At 62.0% G+C, this 15,980-nt stretch overlaps 1 protein-coding gene across 5 annotated transcripts; it reads right to left on the reverse strand.

The window, feature by feature from the left end:
• Positions 1-218: 218 nt before the first annotated feature.
• LOC136304289 (rho-related BTB domain-containing protein 2) lies at positions 219-15,260 on the reverse strand. 5 transcript variants are annotated; one of them, XM_066207919.1, is made up of 11 exons: positions 15,194-15,260; positions 12,090-12,167; positions 5,673-5,874; positions 5,239-5,342; positions 4,969-5,154; positions 3,857-4,890; positions 2,656-2,774; positions 2,416-2,566; positions 2,219-2,307; positions 1,813-1,918; positions 219-1,726 (listed from the first exon to the last, which is right to left on the reverse strand). In XM_066207919.1, exons 2-11 carry the CDS (start codon positions 12,146-12,148, stop codon positions 1,485-1,487), a joined length of 2,292 nt encoding a protein of 763 aa, XP_066064016.1. In that variant the 5' UTR covers positions 12,149-12,167; positions 15,194-15,260; the 3' UTR covers positions 219-1,484. The 5 variants fall into 5 exon arrangements, with proteins under 5 accessions (XP_066064016.1, XP_066064013.1, XP_066064012.1 ...); XM_066207916.1 differs by lacking the exons at positions 12,090-12,167; positions 15,194-15,260 and adding an exon at positions 10,676-10,945; XM_066207915.1 differs by lacking the exons at positions 12,090-12,167; positions 15,194-15,260 and adding an exon at positions 9,127-9,315.
• Between the last annotated feature and the right edge of the window lie 720 nt (positions 15,261-15,980).

A 15,980-nucleotide genomic window follows, 5' to 3' on the forward strand; every position in this document is an offset into this window, starting at 1 on the left:
GGGCTGCGGTGAAAAGCTGGAGGTTGTCGCCGACCTGCCCGGCAGAGGAGAGGCACCTGGGCGTTGCTGTGTGCCCCCTGAGCCGTGCAAACCTGGGCAGGAGGAGCTCCTGCAGAGCCAGGCGCATGCAGGCTTCAGTGCCAGGGCTCGCCTCCTGCCCCCCTGGAGAAGGCGGACAGGGCTCGGAAGCGGCGGTGAGCACCCAGATCGTGTTGGGAAAAAAAAAAAAAAAAAAAAAAAAGAGAAAAGTCGTGGTCCTACCTGCTCACTGGGGCTGAGAACACCGAGGGTGAGGAGGCAGCTTGCTCTGAGGGCAGGGCATGCAGAATGAGAGGCTCCAAGGTGCTCCACGCTGGCAGGAGGATTGGGAGGGGACACCACCGGGAGCATCCCCTGGTGCTCCTCCAGCGGCAGCCTCGGCAGGGATGGGCTCCGAGGAGCTTGTCCCCCCATCCCAGCTGGGGAGGGCGAGGAGCTCGGGGAGCCTGGCAGCCCTGCCGAGCCCTGCAGGGTTGGTCCATTGGGAAAAGCCGCCCGGCGTTCGGGTCCTGCCGGGTGTCCTGGCTGTCCCTGCCCGTCCCGGGGGCGCTGGGAGGGGGTGCTGGCATCACCCCGAGGCTGGCACAGGGACGTGCCCGTCCAGCAGCTCCCACACACACAGGGACCACGCCGGGCTTTTCAAATGCCGTTTATTACAGCGGAGCCTTCCAGGCTAAAAGCCCAAGCCGAGGGCTCGGGAGGTTGAGGGATTGGGATTGGGATGGGGTCGGGGTTTTTGTTTTTTCTTTTTTTGCTTTATGTTTCTGTCTAAACAAAACTGACGAGTTAAGAACAGGGAGGATGAGAGGACTGGGCTCCCCTCCGTGCCCTGATTGAGGACAGACCCCACTTGTAGGGGAAATTCTGCAGTGCCTGGAGGCGTTTGGGGACCGACGTCCCCTGCCCTGTGCCTGACCCTGCTGTGAGTCGAAGGGGGGCGGCAGGACCCCCACGGTGGCTCCGGGTGGTTGAGATGCCACCAGACACCCAAACCACGTCCCAGAGCTTCTGTTTCCAAATCAAAGTGGAAGCAGCATGTGTTTTTCTCCTCCTTCTTCATCATCTTCTTCCTCGTGCTGCCGATATTCCAAAAAAAAAAACAACCACAAAACCGATTTCCAACGAAAAAAAAAATCCCGAAATGAAACCACGACACAGCCCTGGGTGCTCCCGTAATGGTGGGTGAGTTTTCTCCTGCTGCTGCTGCTGCTGCTGCTGCTGCTCGGGCTCTGCCAGTCCTGCCCGCCGGGGGCTGGCCCCGAGCCCCTCCCCAGGGCCCGTGTCACCTCCGGCTGTCACCTCCGGGGCTGTCACCTCCGGGGCTTGTGCCTCTCCACGCCTGGCGCTGGGGCAGGGCATCCCACCCTTCCTCCTCCTCCTCCTCCTCTTCCCCGTCTCCTCCCAGGGACGCTCGCTGGAGCCAGGGCAAGGATGCAACGGGGCTTTCAAACCACAGCCGAGGAGGAGGAGGAGGAGGAGGAGGAAGAGGAGGCTGTGGCTGCCGACGATGAAGGAGAGGAAGAAGGGGAGGAGGAGGCGTTCCAGAAGAGCCAGCGCCTCTTGGGCTGCCGTTTGAGGTGGAGGTAGTCTTCCTTCTCCCGCTCCTTCTTCGCCCGCTGGTAGTGATCCTCCTCCTTCAGGTACCACACCGGCGGCCAGCGGTGCTTCTCGAAGTACTCCTGGTTCTCTGCGGGGACACGGGGCGGCGTCAGGGCGCTGCCAGCACCGCCGGGGACCCTCCTGTCACCTCCCTCCCCCCTGGCCGCCACTCACCTCCCGACATGGCCTTCATGTCGCGGGGGAACTTGCGGCAGACGTTGTTGTAGTTGGTGCAGATGTGGTGCAGGCACCAGTCGGCGAGCTGGTAGGCGCAGTGGAACTGGGGAAGGAGGGGACACACCGGCTCAGGGCCACCAGCTCAGGGACATCGGGAAGGGGCCAGCACCAGCGATTCACCTCATTTCTCCAGGGACATCCCAAGGCCAGACATGGTTGTCCAGCTCCCGGAGCTGCCAGAACCCTCTTGTGTCACCTCCTGCCCTGCCAGACCCCTGTGTGTGTCACCTGCTGCCCTCTCAGACCCCTGCGTGTGTCACCTGGAGTGTCCCCAGCCCTGCCAGACCCCTGTGTGTGTCACCTGGAGCGCCCCCAGCCCTGCCAGCACAGCCCCCTGTCCTACCTGGGCCAGCTCCAGGAACACCAGCACGTCCCCATCGATGTCCACCATCATCTGCGCCGCCTCCATCAGGCCGGTGACCGTGTACTGCTCTGCACAGGGGGACACTGGGGCTCAGGGGGGGTGGCGGGGACAGGGTGACAGCCCCTCAAGGGGACACTGGGGGTCAGGGGCGGGGTGACAGCCCCCCCCGGCCTCACCTGTGAGAGCCACCAGGTGCGGCAGGCAGAGGCGGTTGGCGAGGATGATGAGCTTCATGTCGTCCAGGTCGGGGCTGGAGCTGAACTGGCCCGTGTACAGGTACTCCAGCACCGCCCGCATGCAGCTCTTGCTGGTGTGAGGAAGTGCCACCTGCCGGACGCACGGACATTGTCACCTCCCGGCCGTGTCCCCCCACCCCCCCGGCCGTGTCCCCAGCCTCCCGGGGGAGCTCTGCTCACCTCGTTGGTGGAGCTCTCCACGAAGGGGCCGCCGAACATCGCGGCCATCCAGTCGCAGCTGGAGATGAGCAGGGGCTTGTGGGCACTGATAGCACCGTCATCCAGCACGAAGGTGACATCTGGGGACAAGCAGAGGGGTGCTGTCACCTGGGGCTCAGCCACAAAAACACCTCAGCCCCGGGAAGGTGGGCAGAGCCTGGCGTATCCTGTCTTTTTCCATAAAATATCTCGTTTTTATCCAGCTCAGAGGAGCCTCAGCAGTGCTCTGCCTATTCCGAGGGGTTTTCTGGTTTTTTGGGGTTTTTTTTCCCAGATCACAACACGTCTGCCAGCAAGAGGAACGTTTTTAACATATAATAAAACTTTCTCAGTGTTGTTTTTCAACAAATAATAAAACCCGGGGAAGGAAATGTCACACCCAAACTTGAGTCCTTGGAGAGCCGGGGACCTCCTGCCTCGCTCTCCAGAGCTTCTCCCAGGGGTGTGCAAGGGCCACCACACATCTGTCCCTGACAGGGACAGCCTGACCATATTAGGATCAATCTCCCCGAAATAAATCCCAGCCGGAGGAAGGCTGGGGACATTCCCGTCCCCCTGGGATGTCACCTCGTGCTGGTGGCCCGTGGTGCTCGCTGGAAAGCTGGGGAAATTCTACTGAGGGCGCTTGCTCCTCATAAATCAGGGTGACCCCGTGAAAACCCGGGCTGCGAGAGAAGGAAGTCGCCTCTGCAGCTCTTCCGTAAATAAACAGGAGCTGCCGGGCCAGCTGGGGAGCAGGAAACCCTGGGGAAGGGCGTCACACTCCTTTCTTGGGGGGAAAAAAAGGGGGAAAAAAAGCGACAAAAATCCCTAAAGTGATTAAAATAAGGTGATAAAAAGGTGATAAAAAGGTGATAAAGAGGTGATAAAAAGGTGATAAAAACGGTGATAAAAAAGGTGATTAAAAATCCCCCCCAAAAAAACGCGGTGGAGTGGAGGCACGGCTACAAAGCCAGGAGCTCCAAGCTATACCCCACCCTGTGAGCCCCCAAAAAGGACCAGGCTGCTGCTCCTGGAGCCCTCAAAAAAAAGGACCAGGGTGCTACTCCTGGAGCCCCCAAAAAAGGACCAGACTGCTGCTCCTGGAGCCCCCAAAAAAGGACCAGACTGCTGCTCCTGGAGCCCCCAAAAAAGGACCAGACTGCTGCTCCTGGAGCCGTACCCGAGAAAGTCCCCTTGGCCAGGCATTCCTTCACCCGGTTGGTCCTCCGGACGTGGAAGGCTTTGGTGATCTCCTGGTTCATGAACGCCTCGTTGTTGAGGATGTTGGCCACCATCATGCGCAGGTCGAACACCTCCAGCAGCTCGGCGATGTGAGCGATGTGCATGAGGTCCCGCTCGTTCTCGTCCAGCTCGCCCGTGTACAGGTACTTCAGCACGGCCCGGAAAGGGCCCGGCTGGATGGACGAGTCCATCTTCACCACCACCATCAGCTTGGACTTGTAGGTCAGCGGGTCCTCGGCCATCTCCTCCTGGATGCTGGCGAAGGCGCGGCTCCACGAGGAGAGGTTGCGGCCGCGCCGCAGCCCGCCGCGCTCGCCGCTGTCGTAGCGGTCGCCCCGCAGGATGCCGTCACTGGTGGAGGCTCTAAGGCACGGTTTGCGCTGGCCGGGTCCGGCCTCCTCGGCGCTCTCGCAGATGTCGAAGCTGGCGGCCCTCAGGAGGAAATCCCGCCCGTGGTGCCTCTCCTCCTGGTGCAGCATCCGCTCGGCGGCCGCCGTCGTCGCGCCCGCCGCCCCGAAGCCGTGCCCCGCCGTGCTCTGCTGGTCCTCCTCGCTCAGGTCCATGAGGAACAGGTCGTAGAACTTGGAGGAGGAGGTGGAGAGGTAGATCTTGTGTGCGTAGATTTTGATCTTCTCTTGCAGCACCAGGATGACGTCCGCGCACAGGGGGTCCTCCAGGAGGTGGGCTGGACGCTCCTCGTTGTTGGAAGGGGGGTCGGGGACGATGATGATGGGAGGAGGGGGCTTGGGGGGCAGGAAGGGGGCTTGGAGCAGGGGCCGCTGCACGTTGCGCAGGTGGGACTTCCAGAACTGCAGGTGGCGGCGGGAGATGAGGGCGGCGCGGATGGCATTGTCGAAGACGTCCTTGACGCCGAACTGGGCCACCACGCTCGTCTCGTAATAAGGGATCCCCAGCTCCTTGGCCACCTCCCTGCCCTTCTCCGGAGGGAGGATCTCGTTAGGTTTAATTGGCCTGGAAGAGACGGGAGATAATTAACGGGGAGAGCTCTGGAGATAAGGAGGGCGGGCAGCCACGTCTCCAAGGTCGCACCTGGCCAAGGGTCGCCGCGCCCGGTTGACGGCCTCCAGGTCGGCGTAGCGCAGGTCCAGCTGGCAGCCCACCAGGATGACGGGGGCGCGGGGACAGAAGTGTTTGATCTCCGGGTACCACATGGTCTTCACATGGTGCAGGGAGTTGGGGTTGGCGATGGAGAAGCACAAAACCACCACGTCGGACCTGTGAGGGGGACAAAGGGGTCGGGGTCTGGTTTGGGGGCTCCCTCTGTGCCCGGGGGTAGCGCCGGGGTCTGCCTGTCCTCACCTGCCGTAGGCAAAGCGCCTGTCCTTGTGGTGGTCACCAAAGGTGTCCCAGAGGCGCAAGGACACGCTGACATCGTCTACCACATCCCGGGAGCGCTCCAGCACCTGCGGGGAACAGAAAAGCATCCGGCTCCTCAGACGCTGAGCCTCACTGCCACCACAACAACAAAAAAACCCCACATCCCAATTTCTCTGAGCTTCCCAAGGCCGCGGATCTCTTCCTCCTTGGGACAGCAAGAAGGGCAAAAAAACCCCTCATCCCAATTTCTCTGAGCTTCTCAAGGCCACAGACCTCTTCCCCCTTGGGACAACAACAACAACAGGGATGTCCCCACCCTTGGTGACAACACACAACCCCCCCCCGTGAGGAGGACAGGGCTCCACCTCCTCAGGACTCCCCCGGGGGTGTCCACGAGCCCCCCCAGCAGCCCTCACCTCCTGGCAGACGCGGTACTGGTCGATGGCCCACACCGTGGGCACGTGGGTGGCCAGGAGCTGGTACTGGGTCAAGGTGGCGTTGCAGGCGCGGGCACAGATGAGCCGGGTCTTGCCCACCGCGTTGTCCCCGACCACGACGCACTTGATGGTTTCTACGTTTGGCCTCTCATAATCCATGTCAGAATCCATTAATTGGGACCTGCGGGGGAGGGGGGGGGAGGGGGTTAACGAGGGCTCGGCAAACGCAGCCAGGACAGCGCGGGGAGGCGTCTCCAGGGCACCAGAGGGGCACAGAGCAGGAGGATGCTGACACTCCCTGGCAGGCCGGGGAAGCTCTGCAGCAGCTGCCCAGCCCTTCCCCATCTCGCTGTCCCCGCCAGTCCCCTTTAAAATTTTATGTTCTGGTGGCAGTGTGGCTGCTGTGCCACGTCAGACACATGGCCTGCGTTGGATTGCGCCCTCCTCCCTCCCAGCTCTCGGGCTCATGCTTGTTCATGTGAGATCAGGCTTTCCCCCCCCCCCCCCCTTCCTCCTCTTCCTTTTCTCCTTCTCCAGAATTTGCAGGAGAAACTTCCAGAGCCGCCTGACCCAGCGCACACTCGGGCGCTGCCTGGCAGGGGATGCTGAGCTGCCCCCTCCTTTTCCCACCCCATTCCCCAGGGGATATTTGCTCCCAGCTAAGAGCAGCGAGAAGAAACTCCTCATGTTTCCCAGAAGCTCAGCAGCCACGGGGATTGGGAGAGCTCCCAGGAGCAGGTGTGACCCCGACACTCCCCCGAGAGAGACGCTGGTGCTGCGGTTGCTGCAGAGCTGATGTGCAGCGCCCAGGTGTGCCCAGGTGTGTCACCCGTTCCCTGCTCAAAGCCAGAGCCTAGATCAGCCAGAATTAACTGATCTCAGCGTGAACCTGAGGGTTTATGTGGTTTCCAGGAGGAAAAGCACTGAGGGGATTGAGGGATAAAAAAATGGACAAACCCCCCCCACATCCCAATTTCTCTGAACTCCCCAAGGCCACGGATCTCTTTTCCCCTTGGGACAGGAAGAAGGACAAAAAATCCCCCACATCCAAATTTCTCTGAACTTCCCAAGGCCACGGATCTCGTCCCCCTTGGAATAACAAGAAGGACAAAAAAAAAACAAACCAAATCCCAATTCCTCTGAACTCCCCAAGGCCACGGATCTCTTCCCCCTCGTGGCTCCCTCCTGGCAGCGGCCTCCCGAGCTGCTATAATAAACCACCAGCGCAGTGAGCAAAAAAATACCCGGTAACGATGGCAACGGAGCCCTGCACGTGGGACCACAGCTCCCCAAACCGGCAGCCTGGCAAGGACTTCCCAATGTTAGCACCTCCCTCGGTGCGCAGCCTCCCCGGGGAACACCTGGACCCACACCTGGACCCGCCACCAGCCCCGTGGGCAGGTGGAGGCCGAGGCAGGTGGCACAAATCCAGGTCACTTCGGGTGCCGGAGCTACTCCCACACCCGGAGCTGCTCCCACACCCGGCTGGTCCCGAGGCCAAACTTCCCTGAGTAGTTGTCGCCGCATTCCATGGCCCTTCCATCCTTTGGGATGCGGGGGATTCATCCCGAAGGGGCTCTGAGAAACCAGCAGCAGCAGCAGCAGGGGAGGTGGGCTCCTTCCCCTTTAACCCCTCGAAATTCATTTCCATCCCCCTCTGCTGCCGTCCCCAGCCCTCTGCTCCTCGCAGGGATCTGTAGGATCAGGAGATCCAGGAGATCTCCGGCGTTGGGGGAGCTCGGGGAGCTTTGCTGTGGGTTATTTTTAGGCCCAGCCGAGCTCGTTGGGATGGAGGGGGAAGGCACAGCGGTGACAACTGCAGTTGGCACTTGGGATGTTTGTCCCTCGTGGGGAGGGAGCTCAGCCCACCCCCAGCCGAGGCAGCTCGGAAAGTCCGGGGCCTCATGGGAATTAAGGGCTAAATCCTTGTGGGATCAGTGCCTGCCGTGAGGAGGGGAAGAGGGGGACAGCGGCGGGGACAAAGAGGGGGTCCTCCACAAGGCAGAACCTCATTGGGGAGCTCTGAGAGGGTGGGGGGGGAGGTCACAGCCCCTCACCCACCCAGGAGGGGCTGAACCTTTCCAAGCCCCCTCCTCACCTTCTCCAGCATCACTTCTCTCCTGGGAACAGCTCCAAAAACCCACTGGAGAGTAAAAATAACCCGAGATGCCGAGAGAGATCGGAGCTCCCCCCAAGGAAAAAGCTCTTCCTGGAGGAGCAGGGCAGCTCCAGCCCCGCAGCCCCCCACCCAAACCACGGGCACCCAACTCCCACCCACACCCCCCCCCCAAAGGAGAACCCCAAAATTGCTCCTTCCAGCCTCCCAGCCCGCGGTTGCCAAGGCAACTGCACCATCACCCCGGGAGCCGTCGCTTAGCAACTCCCAGGCTCCAAATCCTCCATCCCGCACCCCGCCAGGGGAGGAGGAGAACCCCCCCAAAAACCGGGGCGAAACCGCCCCGAAACGGCGGCGAGGCACAAAAATAACGGGGGGAGGGGGGGCAGCGGGAGGAACGGGGCTCGGGCGGCCCCGGGGAAGCTGCCGGGGCTGCGTGGAGGCCGCGGCGGGAGGCGGTGCGGGAGAAACGGGGCCCCGAGCGGGGCTGCAGCACGGCCCGGACCGGGGGGATGCGGCGGGCGGGGGGCACCGGGACCGGCTGCGGGGAGCACCAGGATTTGGGGGGTGCAGGAGCATCGCAAAGGGCTCGGGGAGCACCCGGGAGAGGGTGCGGGAGTTTGGGGAGGCAGCGGGGAGTGGAGAGTTGGGGGGTGCGGGGAATTGGAAGGGGGTCTCGGGGATGCTCGGAGCATCCGGATCGGGGGTGCGGGCGGCACGGCAAAGGGGGTCGGGGAACACCGGGAACGGGTGCGGGCACGGCAAAGGGGGCTTGGGGAGGATCCGGAGCAGGTGCGGGCATCGCCAGGGGTCTCAGGGATGTTCCGAGCAGCCGAATCGGCGCCGCGGGGCGTTGCAAAGGGGTCAGGGAGCACCGGGAGAGGGTGCGGGGAGGTTTGGGGGTGCTCGCAGCACCCAGATCGGGGCTGCGGGACACGGCAAGGAGACTGAGAGGACCTAGGCCGGGGGTGTGGGGCACGGCAAGGAGTCTCAGGAGAGCTGGGAGCGCCGGCATCGGGGCTGCGGGGCACCGCGGGGAGGACGGGAAGCAGCGGGAGGGGGTGCGGGACACGGGCGAGGGGACCGGAGAGCACCGGGAGCCGGCGTGGGGGCTCGGGGAAGGCTCCAGCCATCGGGATGGGGCGTGCGGGGCACGCCGAAGGGACCGGGCCCTCGCTGTCCCCTGTCCGGCAGCCGGGCCGGGCCGGGCCGGGCCGGGCCGGGGCAGGATGCGCGGAGGCGGAGCGGGACGCGGGGCGGAAGCGCAGGACGGAACACGGCGGGGACACGGGGGTGGGGGGGTTCCCCGGTACTTACACCAACACAGACGAAGCGGCGGCTCCCAGGGGCCGGGGCCGGGCTCGCCCCTCCGGACATGGCCACGGCGCAGTTTGCGCGGCTGGGCTGGGCACGGCTGGGCGGCTCAGAGCCGGGGCCCAGGGGGCCCATGGCGGCACCGGGGCCGCCCCGATCTCCGCATCCGCGGCCCGCTGCTCTGCGCGGAGCCCTGCGCGGGTGGCGGCCCCTGCGCGCTGCGCCCGGCGCTGCCCTGCGCGCTGCAGTCGCGGCCGCCCCGCCTTTCATTCACAAAAAACAAGCGGCCCCGGCCGAGCGCCGCCCCCGAGCCCCCCCCGCGGCCGCGCATTGGCTGACACAGACACCGGGGGGGGCTCCCGGGGGGGGGACGGGTGAGTCCTGCCGAGTGTGGGGACCCTCAGTGTGTCACTTGTGGGGATGGGCTGTGGGACCCCCCCCATCCTGCCCCTAAACCTCCCTGGTAGAGGGCTTTGGGCATGGCCCCCTAAACCCGCCTTGAGACCCCATAATGCCCTCTGACCTTCCCTTGCAGAGGGTTCTGTCGTGGCCCCACAGTTCTGCCTCCGGACCCCCATCGTGACCCCTAATTTTTCCTGGTAGGGGACTCTGCTGTGCCCCCCTAATCCTGCCTTCCATGTCACCCCATTCTGCCCCTAAACCTCCCTCTCAGGGGGCTGTGGTTGTGCCCCCAGTTCTGCCTTGGGACCCCCATCCTGGCCCTAAAACCCTCCCGTACAGGAAGCTCCATCCTGGCCCCCAATCCCGCACCCCACGGATCCCTATCCCGCCTCTGCATGAGCCCCCCACCCTGCCCCTGCCCCTCGGTGACATCCACGGGGGTGGGTGACACCCTCATCCCCCCCTAAACCTCACCTCCATCCTTCCTGTGCACCCGTGCCCCCCAGTCCTGATTTGGGGAAGGGCTGCACACCCTCCTGCATCCCTCTGAGCATCTCTCCCCAAATTTCAGGGAGGTGCCAGCTCCCAGCTGGGCCGTGTGTGGTGCTGCTGGTGGAAGAGACCCCTCACAAGCCCCGGGGCACCCCCAAACCCTCGGAGGGCTTCTCGTGGGGTGTGGGGAGCGAAGCTGCCCCATCCCTCGGCGCCCTCCAAGCACAGGCCACACTCTGCGGCGCTGCCTTTCCACCGTTCTCTCCGGGGCTTTTTGCAGCCCCCTTTCCTCACCCCCAGGGCATCTCCCCAAAATCTGAACCCTCAGGGGCATTAAACCCCCCCCCTCCCCAAAAAAACCAAAAAAACCTCCGAGTCATCTTTGCAGCGCGGCTGCCGGGAAGGCGCCGGGCACGGCCGGCCCCGCTGCTGTGACCCCGCACATCCGCATCATGTGATGCTCGCCATCCCTTCCCGAAGCCTTTCCGCCGCCTTCCCTCCTCATCCCCGCCGCTGAGCCGCGCTCAGCTCGGCCCCCTGCACTCCCCGATCCTTTTTCCCCTCTCGGATCAAGCCGTGCCCGGGCTGACACTGATGCGACACCGCAGAGAAGCCCGGCAGAGCCCCCCCAAAGCCCGGCCGGCGCCCCCCGCCTCACCGAACACGCAGCACGGGGATCTGTCTCTCCATAGCAGAAAAGAGATGGAGCCGCTAATTTGGGGTGGGGAAAAGCTCTTTTTTGGCTTTTGAGGCAGCTCCCGGCTCTGCCTCCGTGCCCACGCCGGGACCGGGAGCTGGTGAATCCCCCGGGCCGGGAGCTGCGAGCAGCCGAGCTGCAGAGCCCCGGAGCTTTTTCTGCTTCTTGGAGTTGGTCACGGGGAAGGAACACACGTAAAGCTTGTTTTGCCAGCCGCATGATTTGGCTTATTTGCTCTCTTCTAGCAGGTGCTTAATTGTGTGGCAGAAAGGGTTCCCGGCAGCTTTTCCGGGCGGCCAAATTCCCCGCCTGCCCCTCTGGCAGCCAGGCAAAACAAAAGCACGATTGTCACTGGCAGGAGAAACGAAACGCTGCGGAGCTCGCAAGGACCTCCTTCCCAGGAGGAAAGGTTTTCCCGGGAGGAGAGAAGGAGGATGGAGGCACCGAGGTGGGCACGGGGCAGGGGACAAGGGGTCGGGAGCAGCTGTGGAGCTGCCCCTCTCCTCCTCCTCCGGAGGAACACAAAAGTCTCAGCTGACTGTTCCCCAGCGAGCCCACGCTGTGGCACGGCTTGGCCCGGCATGGGATGGCACAGCACGGCTTGGCACAGCTGCCCGTGGCACGGCACAGCCACCCAGTGACATCCCCCTCCCTCAGCACCGCCACCGGGGCTGTAATTAAAAGGGTTTTTTGCTCCCATCTCTCCAGTTTAAACCTCCTGAACCTGTTCCCCAAGGAGTTCCACCTGTCCAGCTCCGTGATCACCCTGACTCCCAGGCAAAGAGGCCGAGCTCTGGGGGTCACACCAAGCCCCCTTTTCACCCCCCACAGCATCCTCCTCCTCCTCCCTCCATCTCCCACTCCCCGGCCAGGAATGGAGAAGCCTTTGGGATATCAGAGATATGAGCGGACATTGCTCCGGCCCCAGTAAAATTTATGACTCTCCAGTCTAGAGCCAGGGGCGTTTCCACCCCTCCCTGGTGCTGTCAGGACCCTGCCCAGCATGGCTGGGGACAGGATGCAGCGATCCAAACCCAAACCCATTTTCCTTGCGCTCCTTGGATGCTCTGCCCCCCAAATCCAGCATCATCCACCTCGCAAGGGGCCGAAAGGCTGGCGCAGACCAGGGCAACGCATCCCTCGCTGGAAAAAGCAAATCTGGGATGGGGAAACACCCCAAAAACCCGGACCACACATTCCCAAATCCCCCAGAGCTGGGATCCTGCCTTTGCCTTGCTCTGCCGGGAGTTTTCCACCTCATCCATGGGGAACGGAGGCGTTGCTGTGGCGTGGGTGGGATTGGGGGCAAAGAGCAAAGTCCCTGGAGAAAGTGGCTGGAGGAGAAGTGCCAGAGGCAGGGGCAGGAGGTACTTACAGGCTGCGAGCCATGGCTGTCATCTTCCCGGCGGGGCTGCCCTTCCCTGGGCTTTCCATCGCTTTCTCTTGGCAGGCTCTGCGAGGAGAGGGCAAAGGGGTCTGTGAGATCACCCCAAACACGGATCTCACCCCAAAGCCACCCCCTCCCCACCCAGTGTCACCTCCCCACCCTGGGGACGGGAAGGTTTTGGGAAGGCGAGTCCTAGGCTGTGTCCTGGCGTGGGGACAGGGGTGTCCCTTGTCTCCCCATTGTCCCCAGGTCTCGCTGCCAGCTCTGCCCTCCTCATGCCACCCAACAGATCAGCCAAAATCAATCCACGGAGTGCACACAGAGCTGTCCCCTGCTCTGAAGGTTCCACAGTGACAACCTCCCCCCAGCCCCAGCGAGGCTCCCCCAGCTCCCAGCCCCTCTCCAAGCACCTCACCCCGGGGCTAAGAGCCTTCCCTGTGGATCTGGGCAGTGCCTGGCTCCTGGGGTGGCCAGCGGGCCACCGAGTGCCCTGCCATGGTGGCTCTGGCCAAGGCTCTGGAGCGAGGCAGGGCACGGGGCTGTCCCTCCTTCCCCGTCACTGCATCCTGCACACGTCAGGAGCAGAGTCCAGCCTGGGATTTGCCTCCTGGCAAAGGCAGCGGAGTCCTGGCTCCTGGCAGGGAGCGGGTTCCAGGCACCCACCGCGGGGCTGGATCCATCCACGGATTCACCAGGAGGAGCAGCAAAGGTCACCCCTCCCTTTCTGCTTCTCTGAAAATCCCCAGTCCTGCAGTTTGGCTCCCTGGATGAGGCTACAAGGGGGTCTCCTCGCTCAGGAGAGCTGCTCCAAGCCCCCCACGGGCCCCATCAGCAGCCAGGGAGGGAGAGGTAGCTCTGAAAAAATGGCATTTACAGCCTCGATATCCAACTGGAGCCAACTGGGAGAGATCTTCAACCAGAACTTTGTGAAAATGGCAAAACCCAATCTTGAACAGCGGGGACAAGAGGACACTTTGGGATGTGCCTCCACACTGGTGGGGAGCAGAGCCCGGGAAACAGCTGACACCGGAAGGAAAGGTCTAGAACAAGCAAAAAAAAAAAAAAAAAAAAAAATTGCCCCTTCCAGCCCCTGCCCTGCCAAAGCAGCAGGGGCTGCCTGCGAGCCAGGACTTTGGGGGGCTCTGGAAATTCCCTGCATGCTGGAATTCTCTGCCCCAGCTGGATCCCGTCTCCCAGGCCTGGAATCAGCCACCTGACAGCTCACCCTGCCATCGATACGGCTGCAGAACTCCAAGGATTCATCGCTCAGCTCATAAATATTTAAACCCAGACGGAGCCGTGTACTCCTGGTAAAACGCAAACTCCTCACACAAGCCCAGCATCCCTCGGCCCCAGCGCTGAGCTAATGAACATTTGGGGCTCTCCAGACGGATCTTTCACAGTTAAAAAACAGGTCAGGGCGAAACTCAAAGTCTCGATCCATTCCCTTGCAGGATTTCTGCACCCTCCAGCTGGGATAGATTGGATTTACCACCCCGAGGGGTGCAGAAAGAGCTGCTGGCATGGAAGCACAGCCCGGGCTGAGCTTCCAGCTGCTGGTTCCCGACACCCCAGGCAGGTTTTGGGGGGCAAGGCCGGCCCCACAGCCCGGGAGAAGCTGCAGCTGCAGCCTGGAGCACTGACAGGCTCCCGCCGGCTGCTCCAGGCAGGATTCACAGTTTCGTGCAGCATTAAGAGCTGCTGACGCCTCGTGAAAAAACTGTGAAAAGCTTCTATTTTGGGGGAAAAGTTCCTCTTATAACGGTGCATCCTGTGGCTTCTCTGTTTCCCTTTTTCTCCCGGTTTCTCTCGCTACGCGGAGCAGTGCAGAAAACAGGAGGATAATGTTGCCAACCAGCCTGGGCTCTTCGTCAGGAAAGGGAAAATAACCCTCCAAGCCACCCCCAGCCAAGGAATTCATTCTCATGCCGCACCTGGGTGGGGGCCAGGGGCGAGAAGGGAGCAAAAGGACCCTCCTGGGATTTGTTGCTGGGCACGGAGCTTTGGGGGGGACTTGATGGGGGTTTGGATATTTCCTAATGAGGAAAAAAAAAACAAATGCTGGTTTTGCTTGGTTTAGACCTTTCCCTCTGGGGTCCAGATCTTTCCCGGACTCTCCTCCCCGTTGTGGTGGCACCCATGGTGTCATCTTTGCCCCACCGTTCCCCCATTAAAAATAAAAAAAGGATTGAAACATCAAGGAGCCAAGAGTCCTGTCTCCAAGCAACTGTCTCCAAGTAGGGATGGAGAGCAGAGAAGGAGAAAGCAGCAGCGTTGAGTGGGGAGAAAACTTCTGGAGATCCCGGAGCGGGGACAGGGAGGGAGGGAAGAGCAGGACAAGAGGGATCGGGAGGGCTGGCTCCACGGGCACCGGGAGCAGGTAGGAGCCCCGGGGCAGGAGAATCTCCCTCTTGCCTCGCCCCGGCCCGCGGGGGAGCGGCCTCGCCTCTGCCCTGGCTTGTGAAACAGCTCCAGGGGCCCCAGAGCGATTTTCTATCCCAAGGGCCAAGGAAGCGGCGGCAGCAGCGGCGCTGCCACCCCCGCTGCCCCGCGGGGCTCTCGGGCACGGAGGTGACACCCGCCAGGGCTCGGTGGCCGCCTGGCCCTGCCGATGACCTGCCAGGAGCCACCACCAGCAGCCCAGGCTGAAACAGGAGCAGGGCCCGGGGAGAGCCGCCGGTTTTATCCTCGCTGTTCCCGTGGGAGAGCGGGGTGAAATTCCACGCTGGAAAACTCACTGCGCGCACGTCTGGGGGTCTGCTGGCACGTGGCTCTGCCTGAGCCGCCTCCTCTCTGCTCCGAGGGCCACCAAAGCACCCCAGAGGTCCCCACCCCCCAATTTTCGACAGCTCCGAGGGGTGGCGAGGGCACGAGGAGCTGCGAATGCATCGCCCCTGGGCGCTGGGAAAAGCCTCGGGGGCTCTTGGAGCTGTTCCTGCCGCCCTTCTCCCGCACAATTCCCACATTTCCCAACCCTCGGAACCTTTTCATCGCCCCGCAAATCCCCGGCGGAGAAACCCTCGGCCTGCCCATGTCCATTCTCGCTCCCCGGGGGAAACGGAGGGTGATTTGCTCCGGGCGTGGTCGGTTACCTGAGCGCAGCGGCCCCGCTCCGTCCCGCGGCTCTTTCTTCCCTCTTCTCCTCCTCCGCCTTCCCTTTCCAGGTGCAAACTGGCCTGGACAGGCAGGACCCATTTTTATACGCTGGCCCATGTGATCCAAACAAATGCCCTAGGGATGAGTTTTTGCACTGACACAACTCAAGGGGCCGGGACTAAAAAACCTGTTGGACCACAATCCCGGCTCAACCGACAGGAATTTTCCACTCCAGGCCGTTCAGGCCGGCTCTGGGTGCGCCGGGGCCCGCGTGTCCCTGATCTCTCCCCCCCAGAAAAAATCCCAGTTCCCTCCACTTCCCAAGTCTTTCGGACTCGTTCCTAAATGTTGCCTCGACTGCAGCTGGAGAAAATGAACCATGGGATGGAGGAAGGGATGGATGGGAAGTGTGAAGGGATGTGTTTGAGGCAGTGATTGCATCTAGATTCTGCAAGTATTTTATTTTTTTCCCATGATCTATAGAGGAAAAAAACAACCAAAAAAATAACCCAAAAAAACCAACCAACCAAACACCAAAAAAAAACCAAAAAAAACCCCAAAACAAGGAAACCCCCACAAAAACCCAAACAGATAAAAAAAAAAAAAAAAAAAAAAAAAAACCACCAAAAAACAAGCAAACACAATACCCCTCCTCCCCCCCAAAAAAAAAAAATCCAAAAGCGAACAAACAAAACACAGCAGAAGATACCAGCCAAGGGGAGAAATGGGGAGAATCCTTTTGCTCCTGGAAAGGGAAATCCCTGCAGCCTCGAGCCTTGGGAA

The sequence above is a fragment of the Chamaea fasciata genome, unplaced genomic scaffold (genome assembly GCF_029207755.1).
Source record: "Chamaea fasciata isolate MVZ Bird 193981 ecotype frontalis unplaced genomic scaffold, bChaFas1.0.hap1 SCAF_67, whole genome shotgun sequence".
In the NCBI taxonomy this organism is placed as follows: Eukaryota; Metazoa; Chordata; class Aves; order Passeriformes; family Sylviidae; genus Chamaea; species Chamaea fasciata.

What these genes read in the sequence shown, in the direction of transcription:
- LOC136304289 (XM_066207919.1), bottom strand. Translation starts at nt 12,148, where the DNA reads ATGGAAAGCCCAGGGAAGGGCAGCCCCGCCGGGAAGATGACAGCCATG. An exon ending in ACAGCCATGGCTCGCAGCCT is followed by an intron (nt 5,875 to 12,089) that starts GTAAGTACCTCC and finishes CCTCCCCCGCAG; the next exon opens with GTCCCAATTAATGGATTCTG. An exon ending in AGGCGCTTTGCCTACGGCAG is followed by an intron (nt 5,155 to 5,238) that starts GTGAGGACAGGC and finishes TCCCCCTCACAG; the next exon opens with GTCCGACGTGGTGGTTTTGT.